Below are 15,087 nucleotides of genomic sequence, written 5' to 3'. Positions count from 1 at the left end.
GTGGAGAGAAAGCAGCATTTTTAACTGATGTTCTCTTATCAACAGTTTCTAGCCGTCTTTCTTTTATTTTCTCTCTGAAACACTTCATTGCAGACCTGTCGTATGAGCAACAAAGCTATTTTCCTGTCATATTCCCCATCTCTGGCTGCAGTAGAGGAGAAAAGGCAAGATTAGAGCAGGCAGCCTGAATGAAAAGACACTCATAACTATAATTTGGATTTATTGTGCAGCAATTATTTACAGATTTTACTTGTGCTCCTTTCCGCTGCCTTCTAAAATTGATTGATTGGTTGGTTTATTTATTTATTAAGTGGTAAAGATCACTTTCATGACAATATAATCTTTAAATTACAAACTGCAGTATGCATTGTTAAATTACATCAGTCGGGAAAATTTGCAGTCCAAAATTGATTTGACGAATAAGAAAAGATATATAAAATTGATTGATTTTTGACATATAATAGATGGTGGCATTTAGTTGATTTCCTATATCTTTAGTTGTAATTACTGATGACCAATAAAACCTTGTCTGGAATTTAAAATGGTGGAAGGCTGGGTATTTATCAAATGAAGCAGAAAAATAATTGTGAGCAAAGCTCATTCGCCACATTTAAAGTGTCCTCAGAAGCAAGGGGAACAATATCAGACCATTGTCACCTCTTCTACCCCCTTTCATTTTCCTCATTCATCAGCTCTTCAAAGTACCCTTACCATCTTCCCATCATTTATCGAGCATTTGTCAATACGTTTCCCTCTCTATCCTTAATCACCCAAATCTGCTGTACATCCGTTCCATCTCTATCTCTCTGTTTTGCCAAGTCATTCTCTCCCTCCTTACTGTCCAACCGAACATATAGGTCATCTTACCACCTTTGTTTTGCCTTTGCTACCTCACCTTACGCTGTATCTCCCTGCACCCTTGTCTGTTCTCTTCAGTCCCTTCTGTATCCCACTTCTTTGCTAACCTTTCTCTGCACTTCCTCATTCCACCACCAGGTCTCCTTATCTACTTTCATTACAAAAGACACGCCAAGTACTCTCCTACCTGTCTACCTGATAACATTAGTGGTTGTGTCCAGTTATCCGAGAGCTCTCCCTGACCACCCAGAGCACTCCTCCTTTTATAGATTCTACCACTTTTCTCTTTCATGTTACCTTGTCTAAATAGGATGTATATACCTGTGTGCTCCTACCTCCACTCTTATAAGTTACCCTATGGTCCTGTCTTTTCTAGAAAAAAAGTATTCTTTACAGCCATTTTGATCCTTTTGCAAAGTCTACTACCATCTGTCCCTCTGCGATCCTAACCTGGATACCAAATCTGCTCATCACTTCTTCATCACCAGCACCAACATGTTCATTTATAGTCTGCACCAATTACCACTCTCTCCTCTCTGGGTATATTCTGCATCACTTCATCTTACTCATTCCAGAACTTCTCCTTCTCTTCAAATTCACATCCCACCTGCTGGGCATAGCCACTAACAACATTGAGCATCACACCTTCAATTTCCAATTTCAGACTCATAAGTCTATCTGACATTCTTTTCACTTCCAGGACATTCATCACAAACTCTTCCTTCAAGATAACTCCTACTCCATTTCTCTTCCTGTCAGTACCATGATAGTACAACTTAAATCCTGCTCCTAAGCCTCTAGCCTTACTACCTTTCCACCTGGTCTCCTGGACACATAGTATATCCACTTTCCTTCTCTGCATAATTTCCACCAACTCTCTACCTTTTCCTGTCATCGGCCCAATTTCCACTGGTACCCTGTAGGTTATCGGCAGCAACGGTGGTCATTGTTAACCCAGGCCTCAACCGATCCAGTATAAGATTCTTAGGTTCAATTCACATGTTTGGTTTTGGCACAAGATTTACGCTCGACGCCCTTCCTGATACAAGCATCTGGATTTATCCATGCTTGGGACCCTTTCAGGGAGACATTGGCCTTTGACCCTCCGAGGCTGCCTTTAAAAGGTAGAGTGGTTGTATTAAACTGAAATCCTAGCCAGACTCTAATCTAAATAAGAAATACCTTTAATGCCACATTCAGTTATACATAGAGCACAACATCAGCAAAATTTGACCACTGCATTTAACCCATCATGGATGAACCATGAGCAGAAGCCAGATAAGGGTTCAGGGTCTTGCTCAACAGCTCTTCAACTGACTCAAAGGAACGCAGGAATTGAACCAGCAGTGTTTGGTTCCAGGGGACCGCTCTAATCCCCGAGCCACGCTGCCCCAGAACACTCTTTTATAAAGCTCTTGTCTTTTCATTAGTCTTAATTCAGTGGGACAGATTGTTTAGGAGATATGACTTACCTTACTTGAGGATGACTGAATTTGTGGGAATGATACACAAGAACTTCTGGCATGTCTTTTTATTTGATATGCAGCAAAAATGCATAGAAATTATGAGAAATTTGAAAGAATAAAGAAAGCAGCAGGAAGTCTTGGAGGGGTGCCCCTGAAATTGCCTTATTTTGACTTCTCGCTTTCTATCAAAGAGTTGATTGTCCTCATTTATCACATATGAGACAAGATCATGCAGGAGTGCTCATCTTCAACCAGCAGTACCATATAATATATATAAGTCAAACAGACTATTGTTTACATTAGTATGTGGAGCAATGGTTTTGTAGACACTGTCTGTCACCAAAATGACATACTGCTTGTGAAGTCAGAAATGACATGTTTAACAGTGGACTTCCATTCACCGCCAGTTTGAAAAGTTTTTGCATAGTGGAGCAGAAGCAGAGTTCTTTGCCCACTGGGCATGTCCCCCTCCCCCCCTCAATCTTCGGGGCCACTGATGTGTTTTTGAATGAAAAAGGAAACATACAAAACATTTGAGCACAAGAAAGCATGACCAATCAGTCTGGATGGGATTTCACAGAAACACCTGAGCAAATTCGCAAATTCCATTAATTCAAAAGACAGAAAGACAATTAAATTACATAAAACATCAAATTGTAAAGCATGCGAAAAAGTAACAAGCCCCCCCATGAGTTGACAAGAACACAGTTTTCTTTTTTCTTGTGTAGTTTCTACACAGGGATTTGTCATATGTTGTTTGTTTTCCCTCATTTCCTCAGGTAATTAGCAATTATCCTGCTTGTTGCCGTGTAGGCAGTTGAGTCTCAGATTGAAATGTGTGATGTTTGCCCCACAGTGAGGGGTGCATCTTAGTATTGGCACCCAGGTGCCAAACATTAATTGGTTAGAGCCTTAGCCCATGTGATACAGATGGAGGACAGTTATGTAATACTCCTGAAGCCTGACGAGAACTGACACGGTTTAAAACAAGTATACATAGAGTATTGCATGAATGGGTCACTGGCATGGTTGGGCAGTGGTTAGCGCTTCGGCCTCACAGCTCGGAAGACCCAGGTTTGATTCCAACAAGGGGTTTGTGTGTTGTCTGCATGGGATCCTTCCCACAGTCAAAAATCATGCAGCAAGTTAATTTGGATAATTGCCGTGAGTGAATGGTTTGTCTCTGTATATGGTGTATCCTGCCTCTTGACCAATGACAGTTGGGATAGGCCCCAGCATCTGAGTGCAGGGTAAGTTAAAAGATGGATGGATACCCTTGCTAGGCGAATATGCATTTTAATAGTTAATGTCTACCGATCCCTTTCTTTTTTTCAAGTTAGCGGATTCTTAGAGCTGTACAAGTCCCTTAGTCTTTCTAGTATCAAATGACAGCACTTGAGTAGTAAGTTTGAATTTGAAATGTTCTAAAAGTAAAGACGGGAGGAAAGGTACACTGAATTACAATGAAAGAATCTAATCCTCTGTCCCCATCACACAGAAAAATATGGTACTTCGCTGTGCACATATCGTCCGTTGCTTGTATGTACGAGTATTAGGGGCGATAACAAGAGGAGGTAGATAGTAAACAACCAGACAGATAAATGGATGGAGAGGGTTGGGGTTTTGTCAGTGCAGATGTAAAATGAGGAGAGCAGGAGCAAGCTGTGTGGGTTGTATTGTAGCCAGAAAGGATATGATGCTATCCCTGCTCCTGCTGTTACTTCTTTAAAAGAAAAACAAACCTGAATTGAAATGCTAATTTGATTGAGAAGGTGTGGGAGGATATGGGGAAGGTTTGAGCAGTAAGAGGGACAGAAAGAGATAATGACAAGAAAAGGAAAGGAAAGATATGGAGTGGGAGTCAGAGATGTGAGGTGAGAATGAATAGGTGTAAAAATATCGAAATACATACAAATAAAAATAAGAGTAGGATGTGAATGGGCACTCAGTATGCCTGCACTTTTAGGTTAGAAAGTTTAAAGCGAATCTAGATCCCACAGTTTAAACCACACCACAATTAAATTATATATTTTCCCTTTTGTCTGTGGCATTGGATTTGTTCACAACTGTTCTTACGGATGTCTATGCATTATTCAGAATAATTGAGGTTGAATTTTTGGAGACCTAGATTTGAAAGATAAATTTTTCCCATGCAATGTTTCCAAACTTTATTAACCATTTTGTTTATCAGACATATCTCTCTCTTTTGCAATTCAAACCACAATGCAGGCTGGATATATTCTTTTCTTCTTTTCAGTTCTGAATTGAAAATGTCGAGTTGCATTTGTCAGTGAACAGTGTGTCGTGGATGATCATTTGTCCTTTGGTTACTCATCATGTGAAGTACCAACAGAGTGGTGGAAAAGAATCCACCTGCACCTGTTAGCATATTGACTGGCTTTTCATCCATCCATCTATCCTTCCATCCATCTTCTGCCGCTTATCCAAAGTCGGATGGCAGGGGCGACAGCTGGAGCAGGGAGGCCCAGATTTCCCTCTCCCCTGCCACATGATCCAGCCCTTCTGGGGGATCCCAAGGCGTTCCCAGCCCAGCCTAGAGATATAGTCTCTCCAGCGTGTCCTGGGTCTTCCCTGTGGCCTCCTTGCAGATGGACATCTCCGGAATACCTCCCCCAGGAGTTGTCCAGGAGGCATCCTGACCAGAAGCCACCTCATCTGACTCTTCTCTATGCGGAGGAGCAGTGACTCTACTCTGAGCTCCGCTCCTCCCGGATGGCCGAATTTCTCACCCTATCTATAGGGGAGAGTCCGGCCACCATGCAGAGAAAACTTATTTGGGCAGCTTGTATCTGCAATCTTCTTCTTTTGGTCATTACCCATAGCTCCTGACCATAGGTGAGGGTAGAAACGCAGATCGACTGGTAAATTGAGAGCTTCGCCTTTTGGCTTAGCTTCTTTATCACCACCACAGACTGGCACAGAGTACGCATTACTGCAGACGCTGCACCAATCCGCCTGTCGATCACCCGCTCCATCCTTCCCTCTCTCGTAAACCAGACCCTGAGATACAAGACTGCTCCACTTGGGGCAGGACCTCTCCCCTGACCTGGAGTGCACGCCACCTGTTTGCACTCCACCAGTTGAGCAAGATGTTCTGATTTGGATGTTCTGGTCCTCATTCTGACCGCTTCACATTTGGCTGCGAACCGCTCCATTGTGGAGATCATGGCCTGATCAAGCCAACAGAACCACATCATCTGCAAAAAGCAGATACTTGATCCTGTGGCCACCAAACCAGATCCACCTAGAAATTCTGTCCTTACAAGTTATGAACTGAATTGATGACAAAGGGAACACTGGTGGAGTCCAACTCTCACCAGAAACTAATTTGCCTTACAACCGGCAAATCAGACCAAGCTCAGACATACAGGGACCGAATAGCGCATATAATTGGGTTCAGTACCCTATATTCTTGGAGCATCCCCCACAGGACACAGTTGAATGCCTTCACTAGATCCACAAAACGCATGTAGACTGGTTGGGCAAACTCCTATGCCCCCTCGAGGACCCTGCTGAGGATATAGAGCTTGTACACTGTTCCACGACCAGGACAAAAACCACACTGCTCTTCCTGGATCCAAGGTTCAACGACCTGGTGAACCCTCTTCTCCAGCACCGCTAAATAGACCCTACCAGGGAGGCTGGGGAGTGTGATCCCCCTGTAGTTGGAGCACACCCTCTGATCCTGCCTTTGAAAAAGGGGGAACCCCCCCTCGTTCTGCCAGTCCAGCAACAACTGTCCCCGACATCCACGCAATGCTGCAGAGGGCTGACTTTTCAATCTTTCAATCTGTTAATCATTATATTTTTTCAAAAAAAGATAATTATGATGTAGTATATGATTATGCTAACAAAAGATTATTTCAACAATTACATTACAACAGCGCTACACAGTGTAAGACATATGCAGTCAGATGGACCACAAACAAGCCAACATTTCAGCCTGATTATCATATTGACCTTGTTTGGAAATAAAGTTGAAAGTGAAGTCAGTTCCCCAGCCAGGTAGCTTCTAACAGCAGGTGTGGCGTGAAGACCTAATCAAGTGCAAGAGCTGATTGTTGTATTAATCCAGCATTAATAAGGTGTGCTAAAGCTGGGCTCTATTTTCCTGAATGACCATGTTTTTGCCCCATCTAAATTAGATTTAATGAGCCGTCTGTTTGTCCATGTTTTGCAAATGTGATTACAATCCTTCTCTCTCTCTTCCTTTCTTTTTTTTCTACCTGTGGGGGGGGGGGGATTGAAAGTTCCTTTTTGGGCAATGTTTGGCCACTTTTTCATCCATTTTAGCATATAAACGTACCTCATTTTTTTAGTTGTTCATCTGTCTGTTTAGTATTTGTTTTGTAGTATTGATTGAATTGAGTGATCTATTGCATAGTTTGAGCTGGGAGGTGTGTCCTGACATCTGCCCAGCCGCGCTTGGTAACTGGGACATGGCGCCCTCTGAGATGCCACCTCTGTCTCTTTGGCAGGGAGTGTGGTTATAGTTTGCGAGCCGGTAGGACGCGAAAAACCTGACATATGCGTCAAGATTGAACAAAGCTGTGGTAGCATTCTTGAAAAAAGGAATCCCTTGTCGACTAGCTGATTGCTTAAGGCCGTGGGCATCAGAGAAACCTTCATGCAAGTGTCGCCCCTCTTTTTCCCCTCCATGCAGATCACCGTCTCTGGTGTTCTGCCGTTCATCACAAACAAACTGCTAGAAACTGAAGATTAGGAGTTTTGTAAAATTCCCCATCAGCTTCAAAACTGTAAGCCTGTCATCACAGTCTCCTTCAGAGTGAAGCTTGGAGATGCCTCCTACATGGTTTATGCTAGCACAGGGCAAATGAAGTGCTTGAAGTGGGGATGTGGACCACAAACAGGCTGCTTGTCCACATAGGAAACTTGAATTGGAAGGCAATTTTAGTTACTGATGGCAGAACTATTGTGCTATCACTCTTGCTGTGCCGCCTGTTGCAGCCTGGCCCACTGTAGCCACAGCTTGGCTCACCATTGCTGCCTCTGCGCCCAATATAATCCAGCGGTGCCATGCGTCCACTAAACCCAAGTCCCTTGCCTATCAATAAGGACCCACGTAGAGAACACTCACCCCAAAACCCTGCTTCTCTTGTGGAGCGGGACATTGCTGAAACCAAGACCATATCGTCTTTAAACCATTGTTCAAAGACGTGAGCTCCCAAGTGTTTATGGACGCAAGAATGACATTACTACTGTAGATAAAGGGGAGCCAGGAAGCCAGATAAGTAAGGGTGGTGACATGGAGTGTGGCTCAGAGTCAGACAGACACTGCTTTGCTTTCCACAAGCAATAAGAAAATGAATGACCTTTGCACCTTGGAGGACATTAATGACTTTTAAGATCACACCTTACAAAAGAAAATTTGAAGAACAGATTACTTAAGTGACACTGATAGATGAATCGAATTGGTCAACATCCTTAGCAAGCTGGCAAATCCTCACCCTTTGGATGAGATGAAAGGGTACCGCTTAAAAAAAAATATTTTATACTTTTGAAGGAGTCAATGGCAGGCAAAACTGCCCAGGAATTGAAATAGAAAAGGTAATACAAAATCTTGAAAATGGTGGCTTGAAAAAGACAACATATATGTACGATGTACAATTATTTCAAAATTTTACACAAGAATCCTGTTGGACAGTTTCAGTCACAGCTTGCCATGTTTAAAATTGAGGTGGCACGGTATTAAAAAGACATGTTACCTAATTCTATTTGAAATTAGGGATTGGCAAAGTAATGAGGCCCAATAAACTTGGGTCATAGCACTGTTCCCAAAATAAGAAGGTGAAAAGACAAGCAGTGGCTTAAAGTATTTCTTTGTAAATGAAGGTGTGCTCGTGAAAAGTTTGGTAAAGGGGTTAACAATGCCTGGCTAACTAATTGAGACCCTAACTCTGAACTTTTGTGACCCATTTTTAAATTCTCAGACGGTCTCTAAAACAATTCAATTTTGAGAGCAGAAATATAAATTGGGAAGAGAGTGACAGAAACTAATTTAAGGAGAGATATGATCATATTTTTACGAAAATAATTCCGAATCTCATTAAAATCCCAGGCGAGACAGTTGTAACTGGATGATTGGCAGGTTTAGTACGCAGCATGCATGCTTCAAAAGGTCAGAGCACACTGCTTGCAGAACAATACACATTTTTATTGCTGGCATATACAGTAGATGGACACAGGCATTTGTATAATACCCCAGATCTACACAGGTAGTTGATGGAGTCACAAAGAGATTATGAATGGCTTATTTCTGAGATCTTACCATAATCAACTTTTAAATGCTTTGAACAAACAAATACAGAGTTCAGTATAGTTTTTCTTGGCATCTGCACTTTAACGGTATCATTTATGACTTTTAAGACATTAGAGCCTGTACTGCTTCCTCAAAATAAACTGGGGAGCTGAAAAGATTTTTAGATTAATAAATTCCAGGAGCCTGTCATGTTATGATCGAACGTTTTGGAATAAATTAATGATGGAGATGGTATTTAATGTAGAATTATTTGAGTTTGTGGCTTTACTCTTTCAGAATAAGAGGAAAGTGTTGCCATGTTTCTTAACATCAAGACTGACTTTGCATTCAATAGAAATATCAAACCCACTTGTCTTTGATTTATCATAATATCAAAGATGCAATAAAAGGGCATAGAACATAGGAGGTCATTTTTAGGGCTTAGGCTATCAGGCTGAGTTCTTTTTTTTTTTTAATCAAATTCGCACACAGGGTTTATGTATAGAGTTCATTTAGAACTAGCATTCTCGAACAGCAGTGTAACTCATCCTGAAGAATATCCAGTACATTTTTGTTAATTTTTTTTTTGAAAACAGAATTCCTATTTGATCTCTGTCTAAGTACATTTTTATTCAGATTTGATCCATTAACCTTACAGTCACTCTAAAATATGATTTGCAAACGTACCTAGTTACTGATATTACAGAAAGATTAAGATAGTTTAACCAACCATTAGAGAAAAAATGTGGCTGAGTATCGGAATATATATGAATACAAGAAATCGAAAGCCGAAATGTTCTGGACATTAACAAATTGTGTTTTTTTTTCCATTTATCAAAGTGTTTCATTTGATTAATGTCAGAGCTTTCCCCTGGAAGGGCGGTGCACACACTAAAGCTTGAGTGCCCCAAGAAGATTTACCAAAGTTATGGTGGTGTAATTTCTTGATCTCATAATAGTCCTATCCTTTTCATGTTTTCTCAGAAGCAGCAACGACAAGAGGAGTCACAGAGGGCAGTTATTATTCAGGAGAGGAGGCTTCATGTTGGGGTTCACAATGGCTGGTGTTTCCTTGATGCACCTCAAGTGGTGGTGCTGGAGCCCATAGCCAGCCAGAGCAACATGGTCAAGGCAAAGTAAGCAAACGACACACACCCTATGTCCCTCTATTACCTTCAATTGGATACTCCATGGTACTTAAAATGATAGACCTTAATTTTGCTATTTGGGTTTGAATTTTCATTTTTTTTTTCCAAATAAGCTGTACTTCAATCTAATCAATCTCATGATAAGTGAGTTCTTCAATTTTGGCTGGGAGAAAACCTTTTAGGAGAAGATCAACTTTTTGGAAAACTTAACTAATTAATAAAATAAGTATGTTAGACTGGTGCAGGACATGTATGCTTGCTGTGAGACCGTGGTGAGGTGTGCTGTAGGTGTAACAGAGAAGTTCAAGGTGGAGGGTGGGGCTTCAACAGGGATCAGCTTTGAGCCCCTTCTTGTTTGTGGTGGTGATGGACAGGCTGACAGATCAGGTTCGACAAGAATCTCCATGGACCATGATCTTTGCAGATGACATTGTAATCTGTAGTGAGAGCAGGGAACAGGTTGAGGAAAATCTTGAGAGATGGAGGTATGGTCTGGAAAGGAGAGGGATGAAGGTTAGTCGCAGCAAGACAGAATATATATATATGTGTGAATGAGAGGAACCCAGTGGAACGGTGAGGCTACAGAGAGTGGTGATCAAGAAGTTTGATGGTTTCAAGTACTTAGGGTCAATTGTCCACAGCAACGGAGAGTGTGGAAAAGAGGTAAAGAAATGGGTTCAAGCAGGTTGGAATGGGTGGAGAAAAGTTTCAGGGGTACTGTACGATAGCAGACTATCAGAATTAAATGAAAGTTGTACAGGACAGTGGTGAGACCAGCGATGCTGTATGGTCTAGAAACAGTAACAATGACAAAAACATAGGAGGAAGAGCTGGAGGTTGCAGAGATGAAGATGTTGAAGTTCTCTTTTGGAGTGACGAGGATGGATACAATCAGGAATTAGTTCAGGGGGACAGCACATTAGATGTTTTGGAGAAAGTCAGAGAAGTCAGACTGAGATGGTTCAGTCATGTACAGAGGAGGGATAGTGAATACATTGGTGGACGGATGCTGGAATCGGAGCTGTCAGGCTGGAGGTCTAGAGGAGGATCAAAGAGAAGATTAATGGATGTAGAGAGAAAGGATATGAAGGTAGTTGGTGTGAAAGAGGAGGATACAGAGAATAGGGTGAGATGGAGAAGGTTCATTCGCTGCCGCGACCCCTGAAGGTAAAAGCCGAAAGGAGAAGAAGATATCTGAATTCTTGTGAGCAACTTTAAATGGTTTTGAAGCAGCAATTACACTGATGTAAATTTAAGTGTCAGACACCTTTAAGTGTGGATAAAATCATGTTTCTGACATTATTATGTTTATGACATCAATCATTAAACTTACCCAGCTAGGTCAAATGTACCCCGTTGTTATTTTTTGTCCTTATTTATTTATTTATTTATTTATTTACTTACTTACTTACTTATTTTTTTACATAAAGAAACTGCATATACAAATGCAGTTGGTCCAAATATTTACTGTGAGATAAGTATAGGGAGCAGTTATGTTTGTCTTCTCTGCCAGGAAATGCTGCCAGTCTGTCTTGCTTGTGTTACGGCTGGTGGCTCCTGACAGCACAGAAATAGAGAATAAATTTTGAAAAAACTGAAACGCTTGCCTGCTCTGTCCTCCAGAGGATCTATAAAGTGAAAAGAGAAAAGGCACTTGGACCAACCTTGTGACACTTCAGCACTCCACAGTATGGTCCCCCCTATGGCGCATACAAACTGTGAATGACGAATACCAAGAGTGCTTTTCCACTACACACACAGGAGGGGGGTGCTTGCCAGGGAACATTTAGCAACTGAGCATTAACCTTTTAATGCATTGATTTATTTTCTTTAATAAACCAGTATCTAAACAACAAAGTTGAGTGTTGTCATATCAAGGTGATTTTGTAGTATCTCCAAATAATTCATTTATCCTTTATTAATACCCGTGGGGAAATTTGTCCTCTACAGTCAACCCATCATGGATGAAATATATGTCTTGCTTAACAAAACTTTGACAGGCAGGGAATCGAACCGGGAACATTAGTTCCAGAGACAACTGCATAACATCCTGCGCCACACTGCCCCCTAAAAAGCCTTATCACACATACGGTCGTCGTATCTTCACTGCCAGTTCCTCTTTCCAGTATCCTATCATCCATGTCTTCACTATTTGTTCATACCCATCTCTTTTCTATTTTGTCAGCTCGGCAACGTCATCCTCCCCCTTGATGCTGGGCCTTCGCAGCAACTTGGAGCTCCAGCTGAGCTGTCATCAGGCTTTAGCAATTATTTTCCAGCTGGAGTATGTCTTCTCTGCTCCAATTGGCCGAGAGACTGTGGTAAGTCAGTTGCAGCAAACATTGAATATACGGAGTACGATACTTCCCAAATGTAATATTAAACAGCACCCGGATGGAAAATCATTCAAATAAAATGCTTGAAGGAGGCAGGAAATGATGTAGCTTCGTTCGCATTATTTGTTGGAGCTATAATGGCTCAGGGGCAACAAACGAGTTTTTAGCTCTGTTTTGTCACACTGAAGTACAACACAAATGTTGGCAAACACGTTTTTGCCAGAGACTTAGGTAATTATGGAACAACTAAGAGCCTGAATTCAAGACCCTGATATGTTGTCTTGTCAGGGGTTTTGGCAGGCATTAGCCAATTATTTTTCCTAGTTGGTCTCATGAGAATCCTTGATTGATTGTTGCTGGAGGCCAAATAAATTTGTCATGCTATAACATCTAAATGTGTCTGTCTGTGGACGTTCTCAGTCATCTAGGTCATGGTGAATTCTTGTCACAATCTTCTTCTCGTGGCAACTGGAATTGAAGATGTTTCATCTTCCCTCATCAACTGAAGAAGCCTCTTGGATGAGGGGTGAAAGATATTCAAGTGAAAAAAATAAAGTCCAGTTTCCACGATAAGAAGATTTTGACTAGAAAACATCCAAATGTATTGCCTGATTGAATTTTAGAAAATATAGAGAATTAATACTGACATACTGACACTGACTGAATTTGTGCATGTTCCTGTCTGTCCTGATCTAATGTCAGTATTTATTTGTTGGATTATTGTGAATCATTAACACATCAATACCTGATAAAATAGAAACCATATAATCTAAGAAGACATAAAAAATACAATACACAACAATCTTTGCGTTATAAAAATCTCTGATTTTAGTGAAAAATAAAACGATTAAAATGAATAGAAAATTCTCGTCATGATAACTTCTCATACATCTGTTAGAACAATAAAAACGAATGTCTTTCTACATCACCCAGGAATAGCAGGGTAAAAAAACGTTGTGTGGGTGGAAAAAAAGATCCTATCCTACCACATTCTACTTCAGCACCTTCGGCTCTGCTGGCATGAATGTTTGATGAGGTGAGAGATATTTAGCAGGTGGAGAGTAATTTCTATCTGTATGTGGGAGCTGTGTGTGTATGTGTGTTTGTGTGCTGTGTGCATATGTTGTTTGTGAGTGTTAATCCGGAGCCTGATTTGTTTTGGGTGTTGACTGATAAGGGTTTGATAAGAGCAGCCTCCTGGAGCAGACAGCAGCATTGTCATCCTCAATCTCAGTCAGTTAGCTACCCAGTACATCTCGCCAAACCTCCCTTGTTGTCAGCTTACTTTAAAAACTGTAGTCTCAAGGTTGTCTGCATTTCGGGCTTTCAGGAACAGTGTGATGGGACAGTGTACATGTCACCCCACTGTGTCACAGCTGTCAAAAATGATGTTTGGGGGTCTTTTAACTACCACAAGCTGAGGTGTGCCGTCTGGGCAGGCAGCTGTACATTGTCAACAGCACTTCACATTGTTTGACACTGTTTGATATATGAAATTCATGTTTGATTATGGCTCAAACCTCTCCAGGCTTTACAGACTCCCGTGGAACCATACTGATGTGTAAGCCTACAAAAGTCAAACGAGATGCTTAAAAGCTACACGCCCCCCCCTCCCCACACCGTTTTTAGCTGCCACTGTAATAATCTTGTAATTTTGAAGGAAACACACAAAAGGCTTGGCCCCCTTCCTCTGTCTTCTTTGGTAATTTCACCAGAATTAATGACGAGCAACAATGTAATTGTCAATGGGTATGGTTCGTGTCATTGTTGTTTGTGTTTTCTGGAAAACAAATGCAGACATAGGGAGCAACCTGGATAAAACAACCACTGACATGGTGTAATGTGTTTATACTCTTTTTTGATGAGTTTCTTCAAGAGTAAATACATGTTACCAGTGTGCCTTGTTAAAACCTGTGGCTTAAATTTTCTTCAGGCTTATTCAGTATTTATTGTCATTACATTTATAGATATTGTGCTGAGTATGATACAATCAAGAGAATGGTCTATTTTCTTAAAAGAAACATCAACATTTAGAATCACTGTCTTTTTCAACTGTGATTTCAGGCACCACAATGGCACCATATAAAGTCAGAAGAAACTATCCAAGCATGTTTTTGACTAGTCCTATAAGTGCTCTTATTGCTTGTGTATTTCACCGCTAGATGGTGCTGTTGAGCACAACTTGATGTCTCATAAGCCTGTGCCTCATGGGTGGAGGGCAAAAGCCTGGACTCTGCTATTCTGTTGTTTTACGTCTGATTAAATAGAATTAAGTCGTTTGATGTTGTGAGAGGGCTAAGGTGGGTGAAAAGAGTAACAATTTGGTTCAAATCCCTTCTCTCTAAATGCCGCTGCAATCCAGAGGCAATCGCTCTCAAGACTGAGACTGCCAACATCTCGCATCCTTGCAGTGTTATGAAAAGGTCCGCTTTTCACCGTCTGTGAGTGGTGAGTGACCGTATTTTATAAAAATCCACTGCCTTTATTGCCTTGGTCCTGAAAGAAAACCCTGCTGTCTTCTTTTGTCCTGTGAGGTATTTTTGATTTTAGTTATGTTGGCATGTTCTCTATGTTTTGTCTCTGTGTGTCACTAACTGTCTCTCTCTCAGAGCCTTTGAGCAGACTTCTTTCATGCTCCTTAGCAGCAGTCAGATGGATGGAGATAACAATTTAAATGAAGGAGGCTGAGGAGTTGAGGGGATATACTGTTCTCTGAGGGTATCTGCAGATGGCAAACTTCAAATACTGAAGTTTACATGCAGTCAAATACATCATGTAAACTTCTTGGATTATTTTTAATGATTTCTGCCAGTGGAAGAAATTAAAATAAATAATTTTGCAACCCACTATCTTGAAATATCCGTATTGAAAAAGAAGGGGATACATTATATAAAAAAGCAAGCAGCACATGATATTGCTTCTTTTTGATGGAAAATATCCCAGACTTAAGTAGATAAAGTAATCACTACCTTGCACTTATGTAGGTAAGAAAAAAAAAT

General features: G+C 41.1%; 1 protein-coding gene across 1 annotated transcript in view; it reads left to right on the top strand.

The window, feature by feature from the left end:
* Window positions 1-15,087, top strand: part of nphp4 (nephronophthisis 4) — a 160,784-nt gene that overhangs the window by 61,773 nt on the left and 83,924 nt on the right. The window contains exons 7-8 of the mRNA XM_086159231.1: window positions 9,589-9,740; window positions 11,938-12,073. Coding sequence (XP_086015357.1) covers window positions 9,589-9,740; window positions 11,938-12,073 — 288 coding nt within the window. The remainder of the gene's footprint in view (window positions 1-9,588; window positions 9,741-11,937; window positions 12,074-15,087) is intronic.

The sequence above is a fragment of the Fistularia commersonii genome, chromosome 14, assembly GCF_037954325.1.
Source record: "Fistularia commersonii isolate RoL2024-O1a breed Wild chromosome 14, RoL_Fcom_v1.0, whole genome shotgun sequence".
NCBI classification, from domain to species: Eukaryota; Metazoa; Chordata; class Actinopteri; order Syngnathiformes; family Fistulariidae; genus Fistularia; species Fistularia commersonii.
This window is presented reverse-complemented; position numbering and strand designations above follow the sequence as displayed.